Source organism: Ornithodoros turicata, chromosome 4 (assembly GCF_037126465.1).
Source record: "Ornithodoros turicata isolate Travis chromosome 4, ASM3712646v1, whole genome shotgun sequence".
NCBI classification, from domain to species: Eukaryota; Metazoa; Arthropoda; class Arachnida; order Ixodida; family Argasidae; genus Ornithodoros; species Ornithodoros turicata.
In genome coordinates, this window is record NC_088204.1 from 81,215,043 (window position 1) to 81,236,457 (window position 21,415).

At 48.7% G+C, this 21,415-nt stretch overlaps 1 protein-coding gene across 3 annotated transcripts in view; it reads left to right on the forward strand.

Moving 5' to 3' along the window:
- Positions 1-21,415, forward strand: part of LOC135392105 (cerebellar degeneration-related protein 2-like) — a 58,339-nt gene that overhangs the window by 33,809 nt on the left and 3,115 nt on the right. For 2 of the 3 annotated variants that reach the window (XM_064622773.1, XM_064622774.1), the window contains exons 2-4: positions 445-557; positions 20,189-20,337; positions 20,517-20,697. In XM_064622773.1, coding sequence (XP_064478843.1) covers positions 445-557; positions 20,189-20,337; positions 20,517-20,697 — 443 coding nt within the window. Of the gene's footprint in view, positions 1-444; positions 558-18,729; positions 18,883-20,188; positions 20,338-20,516; positions 20,698-21,415 lie in introns of those variants that run through there. The other variant, XM_064622775.1, reaches the window with a different exon arrangement.

Here is a 21,415-nt window from a genome sequence, read left to right on the forward strand (position 1 = left end):
ATTGCTGTGTTGTGTACCGTACCACAAAACGCATGACGGCCCACACCGGTACTACTACCGGTACGCACATACACTCTTATAAATGAACTTCACCGCATAGCACGCTCCTAGCCAACCATCGTCTCGAATGATATCGTTATTTGCCCTGATTTGTTGAAAACGGGAGGCGTACGCCTTTTTTGTGACAATTATGAACCGCATAAGTGTCACAAAAAAGGCGTACGCCTCCTGTTTTCAACAAATCGGGGCAAATAACGATATCATTCGAGACGATGGTTGGCTAGGAGCTTGCTATGCGGTGAAGTTCATTTTTAAGAGTGTACTCACTGAGCGAAAGCAGAAAACTTCTACACATCATCATCGTAATCGGCCAAAGAGATTATCGGTTTTCGCGGAAAACGATCACTTTTCCTTTCCGTTTACGAAGCTGTCCTTTTCTTTCAGACCTTCAGTTAGCGGCAGAATTGGGAAAGACATTGCTCGAGAGGAACCAGGAACTGGAAGAAACGGTTCGTCAGCAGCAGCTGCTCATCGAGGAACAAGCGCAAGAAATAGAGGTGAATATCTCTTCTCCGAAACGCACGCGCTGCGGTTCACAAAAATAGCGAACACGACGACAAGAAGAAACCTGTAATGCACCCTCATTTTTACGGCTTTTAAGGCTTTTAAAGCGCCGCTTTTTATCGCTCAATTGCGGCATTTTCCTTCTTGTCTCTGAGCCATTTCTGAGCGCTCGAACAACGTCGTAATTCCGTGTTCAAAATTAATAATAATAATCATTCGGGGCCTTACGTCACGAGACAACTGTGCACTCTTAAAAATGAACTTGACCGCATAGCACGCTCCTAGCCAACCATAATCTCTAGTGATATCGTTATCTGCCCTGATTTGTTGGAAACGGGAGGCGAACGCCTTTTTTGTGACACTTATGCTGCTCATAGTTGTCATAGAAAAGGCCTATACATGCGTGCAGTGCTGTGCGCCGTATCAGATTCCGCGCTATCATACAGTTCTTTTTGCCCTTCGTGCGGAACACGGATTTTACTACTTTCTCTCTCGTGTATAGAGGCCATCCATAACCAACATCAGGGTTCGTCCTTGGGTTTCACGCTTCGTGTACACAGTGATAGCGTCTTCTGAATTGTTCATTTCTTAACGTGATATTGTTCACACTCTGTTAATTTTACGCCCTCGCCTTTACTTTCGGACGTTTCCTTTCACTTTATACCATTACATTCACATCGTCCCGTTTAACTTTTATGCCTTATACGATCGCATTCGACACGCGATTTGCGATGGTTTGTTTCCGCGTGCTTTCTGTGGTTTTTGTCTTTTACCGCCGCTACTTTCGCACGCTTCGTGCGATTTTTACACCTTTGGGATTTTTTTTATAACGTGCTTCCTATAAACACAGTCATCCGCCCCCGCATGACGTGAAGCTCCGCACGTTTCACAGAGTTACAGTCTTAAAAATGAACTTCACCGCATAGCACGCTGCTAGCCAGCCATCATCTCGAATGATATCGTTATCTGCCCTGGGGGCTTAATCGCGTCGTCGTCGTTGCGGTCGTTACAAGCTAACGAGTGGCGGGAAATTCAAAAAGGTGGGCACGTGACACATTGCACGTGACGTGTACCACGGCCTTCACGTATCGCGCGAAGAGTGCCGTGCACGTGTTTTATCACGTGCCCACCTTTTTAAATTTCCCGCCACTCGTTAGCTTGTAACGACCGTAACGACGATGAAGCGATTAAGCCCCCTGATTTGTTGAAAACGGGAGGCGTCCGCCTTTTTTGTGAAACTTATGCTGTTCATAATTGTCACAAAACAGACGGACGCCTCCCGTTTTCAACAAATCGGGGCAGATAACGATATCATTCGAGATGATGGTTGGCTAGGACCGTGCTATGCGGTGAAGTTCATTTTTAAGAGTGCAGGATGATCGCTTTCCACGCCGAGACTGGGAGATGACACGGGTTCGAATCCTGTCACCGGCTCTGCTGTCTGATGTTTCTCCCTGGGTTTTCCGAAGACTTTCCAAACGAATGTGAGCACAGTTCCCCATGAAGTCGGTCCAGGATGCATACTAACCCCTCCCCTGTCCCCCACTCCTTCCTGCTGTCCTCTCTCCATCTGTCCACGTCTGTACGCCGCTCATAGCCACAGTTGCTTCGCGGCGCTAACACGAAATTTAAAAAAAAAGTTCTCATACGAATCTGCATCCGTTTCACTTTGTTTTTTTTACAGCTTTGATAAAATTCTCGGTACAGCGAACCCTCGTTAATATGACCCCCGATAATGTGACATACGCGTTTTACGACCATATATACTCCTGGGGAGCAATGCAGTGAAACCTCCGCAAATCCCCCCCGTTAATATGACAATTCCCCATTATGACCAAAACTTTCGGGAACAACCATGGTCATAATAACGAGGAATTCGCCGTATAAGTGAACCCTCGTTATTATGACCACGGTCGTTCCCGAAAATTTTGGCCATAATGCCGAATTGTCATATTAACGGGGGGGATTTGCAGAGGTTTTACTGCATTGTTCCCCAGGAGTATGGCCGTAAAGCGCGTATGTCAGATTATCGGGGGTCATATTAACGAGGGTTCACTGAATCATTTTGGCAAGATCGTAATACATACTTACTTCCGCACCTTCTCTTCCTGTTTTACGCCGCCTTGTCTTCGTTCCACGGCTACGTTACAATTCACTCCCCGCCCGGTCTGTAAACACACGCGAATAAACGGGGCACCGAAGACAATGGCGCTCCCGAGAGAGAGAAAAAGTTCACGCGCGAAAGTCCTTGGCCCCTTCGTCGCAGACCGAGGTCAGCTTTCTTTTGGCCCCGCGATTATCCGTCGCCGATATAACCCGTATGTAGACGGACCAATTAGCTGCGCCAGTTTTAGACACGAGGGCCAGCCGCTAATTCGTTGATTGGCCCGATTTGGCTCGTTACGAGACAATGGAACTTATCTTCTATACGCCGTGGAATGGTATGGCGATTGTCTGCGCCTGAGCAGCAGAAACGGTATCGGTGGCATCTGGTTTCTCTTCGTGGTATGCGCGTGGGAAAGGATACGGCTTCTTTCGTCCTCTATTGACAGTGTGAGAAGACGTGTACGAAGAGAAGACAAGGACAGTGTCCTTTCCACACTGTCCAATATACGTATATGAGTCAAAAAATGAGATGTAACTCTCCAGTACACTCATTTGAACGCTGACGGTGGCGAAGGCAACATCATCTTGTGAACTAAGCACGGCATGACCCCTACTCGGACTTGACGTAATAGAGTTCATCCAATCACAGCCACGGGTTTAGCTGTCGTAACGAGAAAGCGAGCCTCAACCAGTCGTTCTGCGTTCTGTATTTCAAATCAGATGCGACGAAGCGGAAGTGAATGGCCTGTGGCAGTCCTGGATGTCCACGGCCGTGGCAGGCAGGCAGGCCTTTTGGTTAATGTCGAAACAATCAACGCTGTTCTTGTAATTTGAAATTAACTCTAACGCACACAAATGGTTTCAAAAGCAACTCCACCTTGCGAAAGAAAGTCTCAGCCGATTGAAACCCCGCGAGAGTAATATACCGGCTTGGAAAGAGGTCGCCACTCAAGTCCACAGACTTCATTGAGGAACGCGGAGGGTGTTCGTTGTGGGCCTGATTGGAACGGGAGCAATCTACGTAGGCGGCAGTGAAGAGACTGCTTTGACCGGACAGCAAAACGGAAGGCGGAACTTAAATTGACCGAACTGGTCAAGTGAACTTTAGGATGAGGAATGTGTTGATTAGCAAAAGCCCGTGTCGTCGTCATGGTCGCCTCCCTTCCGAAGGCCTGACAAGCGTGATCGAAAGATGAGTGATGAGGACGTCCAAGTGGCGAGGATGGGTCAAGATGGTCACGTTTAATGAACTTGATGTTTGCTGCTCTTGCGGACTGGATCAGGTTGGAGCAGACTGTCGTCCTTACCTGGCGCATAGACGAGGAAGCGGCGGCGTGTAGTCGTTGCAGCTAGAGAACTTACTCCACCGCCATTTCTTTCGCAGTCTAGTTAAAGTGGGACTCCGCGACAAAATCACCACAAAGGTTGTGGCATATCCGTAATCTTTGGGATGTCAGGAACGTGTGTACGAAATATCTCTGTCCAAAACTCTGCAGATTTTACTCAAACGAATTATTACGAAGCCAGCGCTTCGCCTCTGTGAAGCGAGGGGGCGCTGAGAGCAACGCACTACTGACATCATCCGGCATCCGACAAGGGAGAAAGAATGCAGACGACAATGCTGGGTGACGTCACGGAATCCTCCTCCGGACGAACCGCCGTAGTATGGAGCCCTGTTTTCTGCTCTTCGCATTTCGGTTTCGGTTTGCTACTGTCATCATTTACGAATTAATTACTCGCGCAAAATGAGTGCGATTGTTGTATTCGGTATCAAGGGAGTGCTCCGTGTTCGGTATGATGCTCACCTATTTTTTTTCGAATCCTTGCGAAGTCTCCCTATAATTCCTCAGGATTGAGGCGTCGACGCCCAGAGCATAATTGTTATCCTGCAAAATGTGCCAGTCGGTTCACGTAAAAAGACGCAGGTTCCTGTCGGACCTGCAGCGACAAACCGGCACAACCCGGGAAGTACCAGTCCAGGACGCAGTTAACATTTGGAATTGCAACAGCAATCCGGTACGACCTTGTGGGAAAAAGCGAGAAGGTGCCCATCAAAGGTTTCATCAATCTGCAGGACGGCACAACCCTTGGCCGCAGCCAAACAAGAAGCCACATCTCGGGTTCACGACAAATCACCAGGGAAAGGGGGTGTTCGGCGCTACCCGTTTGCGCGAAAGTTCTCCCTCCGCCGCACATAGTAACAAAGAAGGCCTAAACCACCAACGAGCCGTCACAATCGTTGGCCACAGCACGTCCTGAAGCACAAGACGAATCCCACAGGACCCTGCCAAACCGCTGCCCCGCGGTGACACTCGCCTTCGAGAGGGCAGTGTAATTTAACATCCAAGAAGATGCGCGTGACCGTATAGTATTCACACGAGCGACTGTGCACACTGCTAACCGTGGGGAATATCCTGCGACACAGTCACAATATATTTTGTAGCAGACGACAGGAAAGGACGCTGACGGTGTCGTCTGCGAAGTGTCGTCTGCTAAATGCGCTGTACGCCACTCCCGATATTCCGCACCGTGTGAATGCTCGCATAACATGGGACGGAACTTCGTCTTTGTGAGCAGTGTTTTTGCCTCTTCTTCCACTAGAATCTTCCGTGAGGATAGCGCTCGTGTGAATACGCAGTGACAGTCAGAGTTAATACAGTTTACGTAAGGCGCAACCTACCAGCAGCGTAGCCAAGGTCCTGCCGAAGACTGTGAGGTGGTGGGTTCGAATCCTACCACCGGTTGTGCTGTCTTAGGTTTTCCCTGGGTTTTTCCAGACGAATGTCGGCACAGTTCCCTTTGAAGTCGGCCCAGGACGCATACTAACTTCCCTGTCCCCCTTTCCTTCCTTGCTGTCCTCTCTCCATCTGTCAACATTTGTGCGCCGCTCAAAGGCGCAACCATATACACGACAACACCTCCCTCACAGGCTTGCGAAGGTAACGGTGAAAGGGTGAATGGCGAAATGAAAAAGAGTTGACTGACAGCACTTTCCTCACCCCGGATGTCCCTCGATCCTTGTGGGGCCCCGAAGAATATGGTTATTTTAGCGTGGGCAATTATTGGCGTATGAATAAATATGACATTCAGTCACACATCCTGTTACACAAATATAATACAGATGTGGTAACACATTTAGGTCAAGAGATAAACTGATGTTCTGAGGCTGGAACAACACACAAGGGACAGATACAAACAAAGCCTCAAATTGCCTAAGAAATCAACGATGAAAGATGAAAGTCACTGATGAAAGTCAAAGTCTTCAGATGACGCACCCCGAAAGTCGCTGGAGAGGCGTGTTAGCTTAGCTCAATTGGTAGAGCCCTGGACCGGCAATCCAGTAGATGTGGGTTCGATCCCTACAGCTGGCTAACCTTTTCAGTGACTTTCATCTTTCATCGTTGTCATCTTTCATCTTTCAACATTTAGGTCGCCAGTGGTATAGACGCGTCACGCGCGTGCGCTTGTCCAATGCTTGCTCCTTCGATCATTATTATTCCAATTACGCCGTAGATATTAATTGTGCGAGGACATCGACATTGAATCCTATCCGGGCCAGTTGTCCTGTCAAACAGAGATTTTCACATCAAAATCACTTCCAAAGGGCCATATACTTGGGTTAATAATAAGTCGCCCGACGCTAGCACCACCCGAATTTCCCTCATCGAGAAATCTGCAGCGGTCAGTGCCCTCCAGGGACGCCACGGAAGTCCCGCAGATGGGGCGAGCTGAACTTTCGAGGGTTGTATAGCATGAAGCGATCCCTAAAAACAAAAACAAAGAAGCATAATATAGAACGAGTCCTGCTACCCACAGTGCAGAATGACTCCACGTATACTCCGTTAAACGGCTTCCACTTGCCGCATCCGGTTCATTAGCAAATGGCTAGTCTCTCTCTACGTGGACATCTTTAGGTCTGGGATGTCTTTTTTCCCTGAAGTGGCAGACTGTTACCAGTAGGTATGTTTATGCCAAGTAGCACATCTTTCCTGCTTCAAGAGGCAATCACCCGTATAGTAGGCGTAGTAAACGTAGTATTAAGACTATAGTTCCCACCTGTATCCGTACATTCGTTATCGTTCACCTGGCGATCAAAATCCCCATCCATCATCTGACAATAAAATGGTTGTCGTTGTCGTTACCCGTAGTAAGCAAAATGCGCGTACAAGTGAGCCTTCACCCGTGGAAATCTGGCCCCATAAAAAGGGCTACTCAGCACCCGACCGCGAGACCCCTGATGCATAAGGTGGGAAAGAAACCCCCACAGCCCGAGCTTATATAGCGCCCCAGGTGTTGTATATATAGCACTGGCCTTCGTTCACTGGCTACATTTCATTCCAGACAATGATTTGCTTCCCCGCGGTGTTTCCAGCAAGCCCATAAGCAGAAACACAGTTCTTAAAACAGACACAGAAAGGCCACACCGCGGTATATAGGAATACGCAAACAAGGCGTGGGAACCGTTAATTGACGACTCCTCAACGCCAGCCGCCTCATTCGTTATCATTCACGAATCAGCCAAGCCAGTTTTAGTAGCCGGGTCCAGTTTACCTCTTTTACAAATGGGAGCTCGTTATAGAGCGTAGGAGGATAGGCATCGATGGCCTAGATGCGTTCGTCTCATACCCCGTTGGCAATAAGGTGGTGGTCTAATGGGATAATGCTACGTTCTCGCTAAAGGCATTCGTATGCTGATAATCTGTTGGGGTGGGAAGAGACAGAGCTACTATACGGCGCTTCGTTGGTGCCTTAGATCGTGCGTGTATCCTCCCCTCAACGTGTTGATAACGCGTCTGATATCAACCTTATTCATCTCGAGGTCGCGAGGTCGGGCCCGGACGCCAGCAACCTCGTGGTGCACATGGTTGGCGAGGGTGGTGTGGTGCTACAAGTGGTATACAGAGGAAACGAGAGGTGCAGTCCTCGAAGCTTGCTTCACCCACGTACACCAGCACACAGAGGGTTCGAACACAAACGGAGGATGCCGGTACATTGGTGGGACGTGGTATACAAGCTACTTGGACATAGCGCCCTCTAGCGCGGGGTATTATTATTTATTCCGAGTTGGCGCCGCGAAGCAGCTGTGGTTATTAACGGCGTACAGACTTGGACAGATGGAGAGAGGAGACGGAGATTGGGGTGTAGTATATGCGTCCCGGGCTGACTTGAGAGAAAGTCTGGCGAGTCAGCGGGAAAACCCAGGCAAAATCTCAGACAACACAGCAGGATTCGAACCCACCACCTCCCCTAGTCTTCACCACGACCTTCTTCTTCAGTCTTCAGCGAACGCTGTAGCCACTGGGCTCTGCCATGCAGCTGCTGAATGCGGTGTCTGAATGTGTGTGGAGACTTGAGCGCACGTTCAGCGCAGAACCATCGGTGGAGGCAAAATGGATGCACGGGTCGACCTCTGTAGCGTTGCTCATTCGCGCTTCCACGACCCCCCAAAGGGCAGCCCGAAGTCAACGTTCCAAACAACGACCTCGACCGACCGCAAAAGTACGGACGTTGCGGACATCGCTCATGCCACACCTCCACACGCAGCACAACAGATGAAATCGCACCTTCAGATAGAGCCCCGTAACGATGCTTGAGTTGCGCGCGCTTTACAGTCGTTCTTGACCTTCATCGCGAGGGGCACTACAATCAACGATCAAAATGAAGTTTCCGCTCTTCGCCGCGGGGGAGCGTGCGCGTCGAAAAACGGAAAGAGACACTGGAGGAAAATTTCCGGTATGTATATTCATTTGCTGGTTCACGATGTCTTTGTACGATGAGAGGTCACGAGGAAGAGAGGGGACAATGTAGGTAAATGGACGAATCACGATCACTTCACGCGTTAACTAGGAAGGCTGCTGTGTGTACGATGAACGTACACCTGGGATATATGGCACGAAGTTCATTTCTTGCTGCCATGTATACACGGGTCTGATAGCCTACCACATTGAAGAACGCAAGCTCATCAAATGTTTCATGGCGTCGTCTAGTATACCGTATACTACATTACATCATTATCAGGAACTGAATCGTTCACCTGTCACCAGCTGCGATATCCGAGTGTCTTCCCGAATTTTCCGATAGATGTCGGAAAAGTTTCCCCCGAAGTCGGCCCTGGACGCATATAACGGCCCGCTGTTCAACTCCTTCCTGGTGTCCTCTCTCTGTCTCCGTCTGTGCGACGCTCATGGCCACAGTTACATCGCGGTGTTCGCAGGGAATGTAAAAGAAAGAACGGTCGTTTGCGCAGATCGCTCGCTCACCCAACCTAACCTAACCCAACCCAACCTAACCTAACCTAACCCAATTCAACATAGCCTGCAAGACCCAGAGAGATATGCCTTGAGTAGGCGTTGAACACATGCTGGGCTAGCCATAGCTAACAACGCTTCCCGAGCCTCCCTTTCGAAAGATGAACTGGATCGACGGTGCGAATCGGCGCAACTTGTCTGTCATCAATGGTTATCAATAGTCATCAATCAATTTCCTGGCGTTTCGTTCTCTTGGCTCAAAGTGTTGCTGTGATAGAAAACAACTTTCTGTGCGCTTCTACCCGTCGATGTGGTGAGGTGGAGTGTGATTTCAGAAGAAGGAAGGTCCAAGAAAAGCCACGACGGTTGGGACTCTGGTCACCTCCCAGAGGAGGCGTTGTGAGCGACCCTTTCGGCTATGTGGGCTGGTCAGCCATGCAGCAGGCTGTTGCAGACATATTGGACGTATTCAAACGACTCAGGGAAAAGAGGTGCTGACGCCAGGAACGGAACCTGGGTCATCCGATCTCCGTCTCTTAGGCATACTTTCTCGACAGGAACCGGGCTCCTCCATGGTGTACTGATCCTTCCAATTTAGTAAGGACCTCCGTTATATATCGGCTGTCCTTCTTTGGCCCTACCAGTTTATAGTATGATGCAAATGACGGATTCCACCTAGCAACACCGGAAATACATTGAAATATATAGCTAAAAATGCTCAGGCTGGTCTCGAACCTAGATCTACAGCTTTTGGGTATCCTGAACTGTGTCCGTCGATCTCCGTCTCCAAAAAGCTTCACATTGCATACTATAGCTACGTCCATTCACTTCTTTCCATTGACGTATACGTACACATATGTTGTCCTCTATTATGATTCGAGGACGTAGACCTCCTTCGAAGGATACTTCCTAAGCGTCTGGGAGGGTCAAACGAGCAGGAATAAAACAGCGGCCAGATTACGGAGATGGGGTTTCGCCGTCATTCTACGATCCGTTCCAGCCGTTCACGCAGACACGAAGCGTGCGTGCACGTCTAGCGGGAAGTGGAACAACGGGTAAGAGAGAGAAACGGCTCATTCATGTTTCAGACGTGAACTATGAGTCTTCGACACTGTCCGCGTATCATTTGCAATGACTGCAGTCAAGCTTCCTTTTCGCATTGTTCGCTTTCTATACTATTTGGAAAGGAATACGCGGCAGTGTTGCAGCGTGACTGTTCGTCCGTGAGAGAATAGCAGACGACGGCGTTTCGCGTTTCTTGGTCTGCGCTGCATTGTTATTGGATTGTGGTGGCTGTATGAAACGTAGATACAGATAGCAATTGGCACACCACTTTGCAGGGCCGTTGGAGGGTGGGGCGGTCGAGACTGGGAGGTACCCGGGTTCGAATCCCGGTGCCGGCTGTGCTGTCTGGGGTTTTTCCTGGGTTTTCCTCAGAGGCTTTCAGACAAATGTCGGCACAGTTCCCTTAGAAGTCGGCCCAGGACGCACATTCCCCCAGGGCGTGAGTCGTGACGTTGCCCACATACGTGAGGCCGACAACGGCAAGCCCTATCACCACCACCACCACCACCACCACCACCACCACCACCACCACCACTGGGGCGGCCGCCCATCCTGGGCTCGGACCTATACGAGGACCTCTTTTCTATACGGACCTCTTTCACGTGTGAATACCGGACAGAGCATCTCCGTACTCCGTTTTGTAAAGCAGGTTTCCACAAGGCTTCTGGATGTTCACTTGTGTGAATTTTATATACTGCGGGTCTTTCTAAGTGAGGAAGATCTCTTACTCAACATAAACCGTCACTTTCTGCTCTGGCGAAAACCACATTCCTGACCTAAAGACCCAAAGTAGAAGCGGCTACACTCTTAAAAGTGAACTTCACCGCATAGCACGCTCTGGCCAACCATCATCTTGAATGATATTGTTACCTGCCCTGATTTGTTGAAAACGGGGGGCGTACGCCTTTTTTGTGACAATTATGAACAGCATAAGTGTCACAAAAAGGCGTACGCCTCCCGTTTTCAACAAATCAGGGCAGATAACGATATCATTCGAGATGATGGTTGGCTAGAAGCGTGCTATGCGGTGAAGTTCATTTTTAAGAGTGTATGTGGACGAGCCATATCTGCATATATACCTGTCGCTCTATTATGCTTTTCTTCGCGTGCACACCCATCCTTGGATGTTGATGCTCGCTCCCTCTGTGGAACTTCCGACGCCCCTGGCGGGCACTTACAGCATCAGCTTTGCCAATGAGGGGAATGGTATCATATAGCGACGGACGGTTAAGTATGAACCGAAGTATATATGTCCCCTTTGAAAGTAACTTAGACGTGAAGATCCTTGCTCGACAGGACAACGAGGAGCGGCTTCGTTTTATCTCCTCGCTTATGCAGGTGATGTACACTCTTAAAAATGAGCTTCACCGCGTAGCACGCTCCTAGCCAACCATAATCTCGCATGATATCGTTATCTGCCCTGATTTGTTGAAAACGGGAGGCGTACGCCTTTTTTGTGACACTTATGCTGTTCATAATTGTCACAAAAAAAGGCGTACGCCTACCGTTTTCAACAAATCAGGGCAGATAACGATATTATTCGAGATTATGGTTGGCTAGGAGCGTGCTACGCGGTGAAGCTCATTTTTAAGAGTGTAGGTTTTGCAGGAGCCCCACGCTTTCTGCACTAGCAAGCTCAGAAATTGGGTAACAGATGACACGAAGCATATAGGCACGGGTTCTGTTATGAATTCAACAGGATACCCTGGCTTTTCCTTTTGTAATGGTTGGTATACCTTGAGTCGTTTCACGTTTTCAGCAACGACTATACAAGGGGCATTGACGATGGGTCGTTGAGGGGATTCATCTTCTTGACGTTGCAGGAGGAAAAGAATTGACAGACGGAGTTCTGACATAGAAAACGCCAGGATTTAATGTCGATGTCCCCGTACGATTAATACGTATGACCTAATGGGAATAATGATATGATTTGAGGAAGAAACGTTGGATAAACGTGACGCACCCCTAGATGCTGTACTGGCACCGATCAAGGTCGACGGTATTGTGGCTCACGACATCAATTTTTTATTGATGCTTTGTAATTGACGATGCGATTGTTGATTGGTTTGTGATTGATGGAGCACCTTTTAGTGCGCGTGTGGAAGTTTTAAATGACTGCCGAATGTGTTCATAGACAATCTGTCGTCTAGAAGTCGTCAGTGTCCTGTACTAATAAGATGCTCCGCTAAGATGGTTGTGCCGTCCTGCGGGTCGATGGAACCTTTGGTGGTCGCCTTCTCGCTCTCGCACACCAGGTCGTACCGGACCGTTCTTGCAGTTCCGATGGTGACCTGCGTCCTGGGCTGTACCTTCCGGGTTGTGCCGGTCTGTCGCTGCAGATCCGATGAGAACCCGTGTTTTTCTTACGTAAACCGTCCGACAGCTTTTGCTCAGCGATGAATGCTCTGGGTACCGACGCCTCAGTCCTGTCGAATTGACGATGACAACGAAAGATGGGGACGTTATAGACCGCGATCGAATAAGCTCTGCCTCAAGCTTCACCGTGCCAGCCAGATCCAGTGCGGCAGAGCAGCAAACGTCCACTTTATTAAACGCGTCCATCTTCATCCCTCCTTGTCACACCTGCATGTCCGCTCGTCGGGCCTTCGGAAGGGAGGCGACCACAGTGAGACACGGGCGCGTAGCTCGTAGCTCCTATGCAGGCACGAATCAACGCGTTCCTCGTCACCTGACCAGCACCCCAATCTTCAACTTGTGGTTATCTCGTAACGCGTGTTAAATGTGGTGGTGGTGGTACTAATACTGCTGAAAGAGCTCGCCGTTGGTCGGCTTCACAAAGGTGGGCAAGGCCACGACTAACGCTCTGGGGGAATGTGCGCCCTGGGCCGACTTCTAAGGGAACTGTTCCGACATATGTCCGACAGCGTCTGAGGAAAACGAAGGAAAAATCTCAGACAGCACAGTTGCACTCTTAAAGATGAACTTCACCGCATAGCACGCTCCTAGCCAACCATCATCTCGAATGATATCGTTATCTGCCCTGATTTGTTGAAAACGGGAGGCGTACGCCGTTTTTGTGACAATTATGAACAGCATAAGTGTCACAGAAAAGGCGTACGCCTCCCGTTTTCAACAAATCAAGGCAGATAACGATATCATTCGAGATGATGGTTGGCTAGGAGCGTGCTATGCGGTGAAGTTCATTTTTAAGAGTGTGGCACCGGAATTCGAACCCGGTTACCTCCCAGTCTCGACGCGTAATTCGGCACGTGTTCCGGCGCGAAAGCCCATCGCTACGTTTATTTCAAATGACAGCCTCTACTGAAACGGTTCTCACGTTCCTCCGCGTGACGTTTGGAGCGCCCCAACTTGGGCTACATATGTGAGATTTCAAGATTGGGACCCAGTGCGGTCATTTTGAATTCAGCCATCTGCAACGCTGTCCGGACAAAGCTGTCTCTTTACTGCCGCCTACGTCGAATTGTCCCCTTCCATCTATAGGAAGGGGACGAGAACCCTATGTGTTCCTCATCCAATACCGCCCGGGATAGGTCTCAACCCTCCGGTAATTTTTTACGTCTTTATTGTTTTTTTTTTTTGTTCTTTACGTCTTGAGCTACGCTTGATTATGAGTGATGCTGCGTTTTAGATTCGCTTTATTCAGTCTCAGGACCTTTGCTTCTGCACGAATAACGGCAGTTCACCTGAGTGTCTCGCTGATGATGCTGACATTCTGGGCATCGATGCACGAGCCCTGGGACGAGATGGGACAGCGAGAGATCATGACCTTATACATAGATGGCGACAACGCACACATTCGGGGATCGAATACCCCCCGCCCCCCAGCACAGCTTGATGCATGATGATGATGAGCACAGTTTCGCCGTTGATGTGCCAGCACAGTATACGGCGTCCACTCCAGCCAGATCCTCATATGCCACACCACACCACACCATCACTACACCACATGCACAATACGCAACAGATTTCTGTTATTCGTAGCACGTGTCGTAGCAAGTTCTGTATCTACGACTTGTGCTCCCATCTGTTCCCTTTATTTTGCATTGTCTCGTGCTGCGTTATGAGGCAAAAACGTTGGTACCACGCCAGCGTGCTTCGAATTATTAACGACCAATAAACGTATCGGGCCCTTTGAGTGCTAAATGGATGCGGTATCGGGATCTAGTTTCGGTTTGCCACTAAAGGCGGTCGCACCTATTTTTAGCGCGATAAAGACTCGCTGGTACGAATGCGTTAAAAACCAATGCGGGCTAATGAACGAGCCGCGTGTGTGGATTAGAAATAGCGAATGATGGCTGACACCAACGCGCTAAAATAATCCATCATGCGCCCGTTTCTTTTATTTGTGAGTTCTCCGCGCGTGTTTTCCTCGTCTATGCCGACGCACCAGGAAAGTCTATGGCATTGTCTATCCACCCTTTGATGATTAGTGATCGTGAGAATCGTCACTTTCCGAAAGCTTTGCTATACCATTTATTCTGCGCTACCGACTATTCTGAAGAGCCTATTCATCAAGAACCGCACCCCTCGTCTAAAATGAGAAAATTAGACCAGTGGGAGTGGTTAAAGGAGGCATCGCTTGCCTCGTGAGCGATGTTTCTGAGCGGCTCCTTTCGAGGGGAACACGGTTCTGCGAAACGCTTTGGTAGCGGACGATGCGACGTATATCTGCGTATATGGAAACCCGTTAGAAATTGGAACTTGGGAAAAGGAAAGCAAATGACATCTCACTGCGACACGACCAGGAACGGCACCTTCGCGAGGGCAGCCAATTGCATCGCAGACGACAATGGAAGCATGCCATTTTTTTTTTCGCAGACTCTACGAAAAGGGACCCATAACCAGTCGAGAGAGCGAAAAGAGAGATATTTGTGTCTCGGTTGTGTCTTGCGTGTCTTGAATAAATATCGAAACTGTGTTTAGATTGAGCACAGATAAACAATGCACTGCGCGTCGGAGCGAAGGATACACATACAAGGTAGCGATATCGATAAGATATCGCAGATTTGCGGTGCAATTCCACGGTACATGATACCACATATATATATATATATATACATAGTCCTGTATTTCGTAAATGGCTGCTTTCTGCGCTGAATTGGTGGACCGTGCGCCGCGCTGCCAGCTCGACGCGCTGGTGTTCCGTACCGTTACCGTACCGTTACCGTACCTTGCGCCTTTCATGTCTGGGCACACGGAAAGCTTAAATTCAGTTTTGTATGCTTCGTGTGTCTGTACACCTCGAGGATCAGAAAGGGCCCTTTCATATTTACGAGCTTGGTCCCCATGGCTTGTCTTACTCCAACTGGTGAATCGAATAGAACAAACTCCTCCGATAAACAGTGAAAACGAGTTGTATTTGTCCTACATAATAATGCGTGAACACTGCAAACAAGTTCCATGAGTGTCCCTTGCACGTGGGTGTGTGTGTGTGTTGGGGGGGGGCAGCAGAGGGGACCACACCTCGTGAGTCGTTCTTGCTAGATTCACACACACACACACACAAAAAGACACTGTTCCATCGGGAGCACATTTATTTCCTGATTTGCTTACTGTAAATTAACTAATTTTAGTTTCATTTTAGTTAAGTTAATTAATTAATAAACTCCTTACGTATAAATCTACCCCCAGTTATTATTCCTGATTTGCTCGTCACCATGTACATGGTTTGACAGTGCTCGCGCACAGTCTTTCAGTTGTTCGACGACGACGGCGTCGGTTGAAAAGAAGAGGAGGGGCAAGTGACGTACGAGTGGGGGGATGACTTCTTTGACTTTGACTTCTTGCAAGTGTCATGCTTCCTCTGAAGGCACCAGCTCGCGTGGCTCAATGGGTAACGCGGTGGCCATGTCACGTCCAGACTATAGGAGGTACCCCGGTTGGAATCCAGGTGCAGGCTGTGCTGTTTGGGGGTTTTCCTGAGTTTTCCTCAAACACTTCCAGACATATGTCGGCACAGTTCCCTTCGAAGTCGGCCCATGATGCACATTCCTTCAGAGCGCTAGTTGTGGCGTTGCCCACCTCTGTGAGGCCGACAAGGGCGAGCTCTTTCAGAAGCGCCACTACCACTTCCTCTGAAGGACTTTCCGACCGTCGCCTGCGCCTCCTCCCCCTCCTTCGACACGTGACCACATAAATTCGGGATGTCGTCTGCTTCTGTAGGCTTACTGTGGATACCAGTGGCTTGGTGGACCCTTGTCTATCTAGGTGGCGTTGATTCCAACACGCTACCTGCACATCTATCCAGAAATTCCGAAAGTACCCTTTAGATGCCTAAGCCGGAAAGCTAGCGATGACGTCATGGAGCACCTCCTCGCATTCCTTGTCCCATGCCAAGAGAGCGCAATTGCTCTGGATAGTTCCGACTATTGTCCACACCCTGAATATGGAGACATGCCCCAGACGTCGTCTGTCATTCACGCTGCTCGCCCTAAACATTTCGTGTGGAGCGACACGCTGCACTTACTCCGTGCTGTACTTTCGAGTCTGGAGCACTGCGGAGAAAGCAGTGTATTATGGCAAAGTCGGACGGCGGCATTCTTTGTAGTTGAGGGGAGGTCACCGTAGTGGGGAAAGCCATTGTGATTTGAAACTTCCGCGCTGGATATCGAAACTTGAGTGAAAACAATAAAGGCGGCAGTGCTTTTGCTGGGAGGTAACAAAAGACGACTAATTTCGAATCTGGGGTGCCAAGGCATAGAGGGGGGAACGGATAAGGATCAGGTCCAGTTTACGTGGCCTTATTAAAAACGCTTAACCAAAAATCGATCCGTCGTTGCCAGAACGATAATGGATTTTTTTTTTGTGTGTGTGTGTCTTTGTCTTTTAAAAAAGAATATATCGGGTTTCTTCTCACGAAGCTGAATAACTCGTGAACGCGTGATGCTATCGAAAATCTTTCTTTGCAGTGATCGTCCCTCAGTGATTTTGGCCAAGGACTGAGCAGCGAGAGGCTCATTTGCATACGCTCATTAATTAAATAAAACTCATACGTTTCAAATTTTCCTTAGGACGCTTTCGGAACCTCTGTTTTTCCCGATCGGAACCTTCAGCGGAAAATATACCAGAAAAAAAAAAAAGGAAAAAAAGAAAGAAAAAAGAACGCGTCGACACTGTGATTTTTCGAGTAATTAATTGGTTTTGGTTTACATATTTCTTGCGCGGAGCAGCGTACCGATGCGCTCTTTCGCTCAGCTGCCATTGCTGCCAATCACTTGTTCATCCTCCCGGTTCACACACCGGGGGTGAGGGAAGATAAGGAACGCTCCGATATTCCCTCTGCTTCTACGCTCTAAAAACAGAACTTCACCGCATAGCACGCTTTGTGCCAACCATTGCCGCGAGTGATAGGATTATCGCTTTTGATTCGAGGAGAGAGGGAGGCGTACGCCTTTTTGCGGCAATTACCATATATCCAAATTGCCACAAAAAGGCGTACGCCCACTTCTCTCTCTCCTCGAATCAGAAGCGATAACCCTATCATTCGTGGCGACGATTGGGGCACGGCGTGCTATGCGGTGAAATTCTGTTTTTAGAGTGTAGTATCCGATTGGTATGCAGCGCTCGCTGTGCCTGTCGTTCGGTATGTGAGGTAGCGTGCCTGCACTCTTAAAAATGAACTTCACCGCATAGCACGCTCCTAGCCAACCATTATCTCGAATGATATCGTTATCTGCCCTGATTTGTTGAAAGCGCGGGGCGTACGCCTTTTCTGTGACAATTATGAACAGCATAAGTGTCACAGAAATGGCGTACGCCCCCCGTTTTCAACAAATCAGGGCAGATAACGATATCATTCGAGATAATGGTTGGCTAGGAGAGTGCTATGAGGTGAAGTTCATTTTTAAGAGTGTGTATCGTGGTGATGACGAATGCACCGCGAGCGCTGTGTGTACTAGTCGGGTTGAGAGGGAGAAGGCATACCGAAGAAGTGTCTCTTCCGTCACCCCCTCCCACACACCCCGTGTGAACGAGGCCGATGAACACGTAAATGGCAGCCGGGCTGCTGAGCTGAGCTTAGCTGAGCGGGAGCGCGTTGGTACGCAAGAAATATGTCAACCGAGACCAATTATTCACGGAGAAAAATTTCGACGCGGGCTTTTTTTCAGCAAATATTTTTCGCTGAAGTTCCCCATCGGTACAACGGAGGTTCCGAAAGCGTCCGAAGTTATATTTAAAAGTTCACTGAAATGAAAGCTTTTTGATAGCGCCACCTGTCTACTCTTTCTCTTCACAACTGTTACGGACGGACCTACACGACTGTCGACGTTGACTGGCCCTACACTCTTAAAAATGAACTTCACCGCATAGCACGCTCCTAGCCAACCATCATCTCGAATGATATCGTTATCTGCCCTGATTTGTTGAAAACGGGAGGCGTACGCCTTTTCTGTGACAATTATGAACAGCATAAGTGTCACAGAAAAGGCGTACGCCTCCCGTTTTCAACAAATCAGGGCAGATAACGATATCATTTGAAATTATGGTTGGCTACGAACGTGCTATGCGGTGAAGTTCATTTTTAAGAGTGTATAGAAAGCTTACTATAGTAATTGGTAGGTGAGCGGATACGGATTTTCGTAGAGGATTTTCTTACGACAGTCTACGGCGTTCGTCTTCATAAATCATCTCCTTGCAAAGAATAAAATGCTTCACGTCGGTGTTGTCTGTCGGAAAGCTGTCACGCTGTGGATCTTGGCATTCTTCGGAGAAAACAGCTGTGTGTTTCCCCACGCGAGGCAGATGTTTAGACTCCTGGGCGCTTTGTACACGTAACGGAACATGCAGGAGAAGCGATGCGATGAACGGGGTTTTGGAAATCGCGGCGAAAGATTTGCTTCAGAAGTGCTTGGAGGCGACTTTGTCGAAAGATCCCCTACTGTGTAGCTGCTCTTCGTTCGTTTGTATCTGCGTGTGGGTGAGCCCTTTTCAATTGAATTGGATTGAGTACGCTCTAAAAACAGAACTTCACCGCATAGCACGCACTGCGCCAGCCATGGCCACGAACGATAGGGTTATCGCTTCTGATTCGAAGAGAGAGGAAGGTGTACGCCTTACTGTGGCAATTATCGTATATATAAATTGCCACAAAAAGGCGTACGCCCCCCTCTCTCCTCGAATCAGGAGCGATAACCCTACACTCTTAAAAATGAACTTCACCGCATAGCACGCTCCTAGCCAACCATTATCTCGAATGATATCGTTATCTGCCCTGATTTGTTGAAAACAGGGGGCGTACGCCTTTTCTGTGACAATTATGAACAGCATAAGTGTCACAGAAATGGCGTACTCCCCCCGTTTTCAACAAATCAGGGCAGATAACGATATCATTCGAGATAATGGTTGGCTAGGAGCGTGCTTTGCGGTGAAGTTCATGTTTAAGAGTGTATCATTCGTGGCCATGGTTGGCGCAGTGCGTGCTATGTGGTGAAGTTCTGTTTTTAGAGTGTAGGATTTCTGTCTTGGGCCGTGCCTTTACCTTCCGTTCCAGAGCGTACGCAATCATGTATACCGTCCCCCATGGGCCAGATCAAGATATTGGACTTTCCCAGAAATCAGCCTCTTGGGGGAGGGGGGGCTTTCAAGCCGAGGTCGGTATGTGCTTATCAGCATATGTATAGCCGAGCTGTATTGGGCAATCTCATAGGAGGGGGTGGGGGTAGGGAAATCCCTGCCACCCACTATTAATGTACATATAGTACATGAATTGTTCGTTGAGGCTTATACTCTAAAAAGGCAGAGCTCTACCGCCAAACACGATCCGAGCCAACCATGATTCATTCCCACCCTGCTTTTTGAAAGGTGGGAGGCGTAGGCCTTTTTCGTGTGACATGTTGCATTTATGATTTTATGGGCTTGCCCTCTCATTCCTCTTATCAGTGTATTCTGTAAATATCGTGGTATTATAAATAATAAATCTGAAATGTTAGTAGCCATCATCCGTCGCCAAACTATCGTTTCCTCCTTGATTTGTTGAGAACGGGAGGTGTACCCCTTTTTGTGACACTTAACATAGCTGCGTAAATGCAGTTATATTAATTTTCACAAAAAGACGTATACGCTCCCCGCTTTCCACAACTTTGGAGTGATAACGACCTCCAGCGTGTTATCTGGTGAAGAGCGTGTTTTTTCGCTCGACGAACCTTCGGAGTGTGCGAGAAATAGATACGTTTAGTGTGGTTAACTATAGTCTTTTTTTTTTATCTTATCTTTTCCCCCACTAGTATCTGAGCCGCCAGACGGTGAGCCTGAGGGAGGTGAACGAATCTCGGCTGAAAATCTACGAACAGTTGGAGCAGAATGTGGCCGAACTGGAGAAGTCCAACCAGAGGCTACAACAGGAATCTCGAGCTGATAAGAAACGAATCAAAAGGTGATACATTTTCAATTTGATCACTTTCCAATGTAATCACTTTCACTTTCCATCTAGTTTCGTCACTTATCACCGTGGCTTGGCGCAATATATCCTCAGTCTCTCGAAACTCATAAAAACTCCAGTCATCATCATCATCATCATGGTAGAACTGACACCTTGGACGTGCTCTTTTGCAGTCTGTGCACGAGCGTAGACATCTTAGAAAAGAAATGCGAGGAACTCCAAGAAGTGGCCGACAGCCTCAACTCTTCTTCGAGGAAGAAGCCTTCCCAGACGTCCGACGGTGATGAGGATGAGGAAGAAGACCTCGGGAAAAATTGCGCCCATGACGCCGACGCTGCCTTCGCAGGCTTCGAGGTTAGGCTCTGTGCATATTGACCTCTACCCGAGAAACGTCATCATGACGTTGGTAGGCAGACTGAAACCGAAACAAACCGGAACCGGCCTCCTATTGGAGGACCGAAGGTCTTGTCCCTTTCTTCTTCTTTGTAGGGGTTAAGAGTTGTCTCTTCCAGGGACCATCGTAGTCCCGGCCTCAAGACCGTGGCTTTCGGGCACGACCTTGTTCGCTCCTGGCTTCGAGCATAGTTCAAGTCTACCAAACTGGTGGAGCTGTCGAAGAGTATGACGTCATGTGTTTATGAACCCGGGAGAGGTCTATTGCCATATCTGTTAGGATATACCTAATATTTCCCGTTGACATGTGGCTAAGTCTCAGGCTTATGTCTCCGTCGAATGATTACGTTTGCTACAACAATATGTGACCGTAGAGGACTAAGGGAGAATTCAACTGGTCAAGCTGATGAGTTTCTTTTTCTTTTTTGTTGGTCCCCGGCTGGAAGTGCGTTCTTTAAATTCCGTCTTACCGCCGCGGACCAACTGTGGCTATGAGCGGCGTACACAGACGTGGACAGATTGAGAGTGGGCAGCAGAAAGGTGCGGGGGAACAGCGGGGTGCTAGTGTGCGTCCTGGGCTCACTTCGGGGGAACTGTGCCGACTTTCGTCTTGAAAGTCTGCCGGAAAACCCAGGGAAAACGGAACAGCCGGTGGTGTGGGATTCGAACCCACCACCTC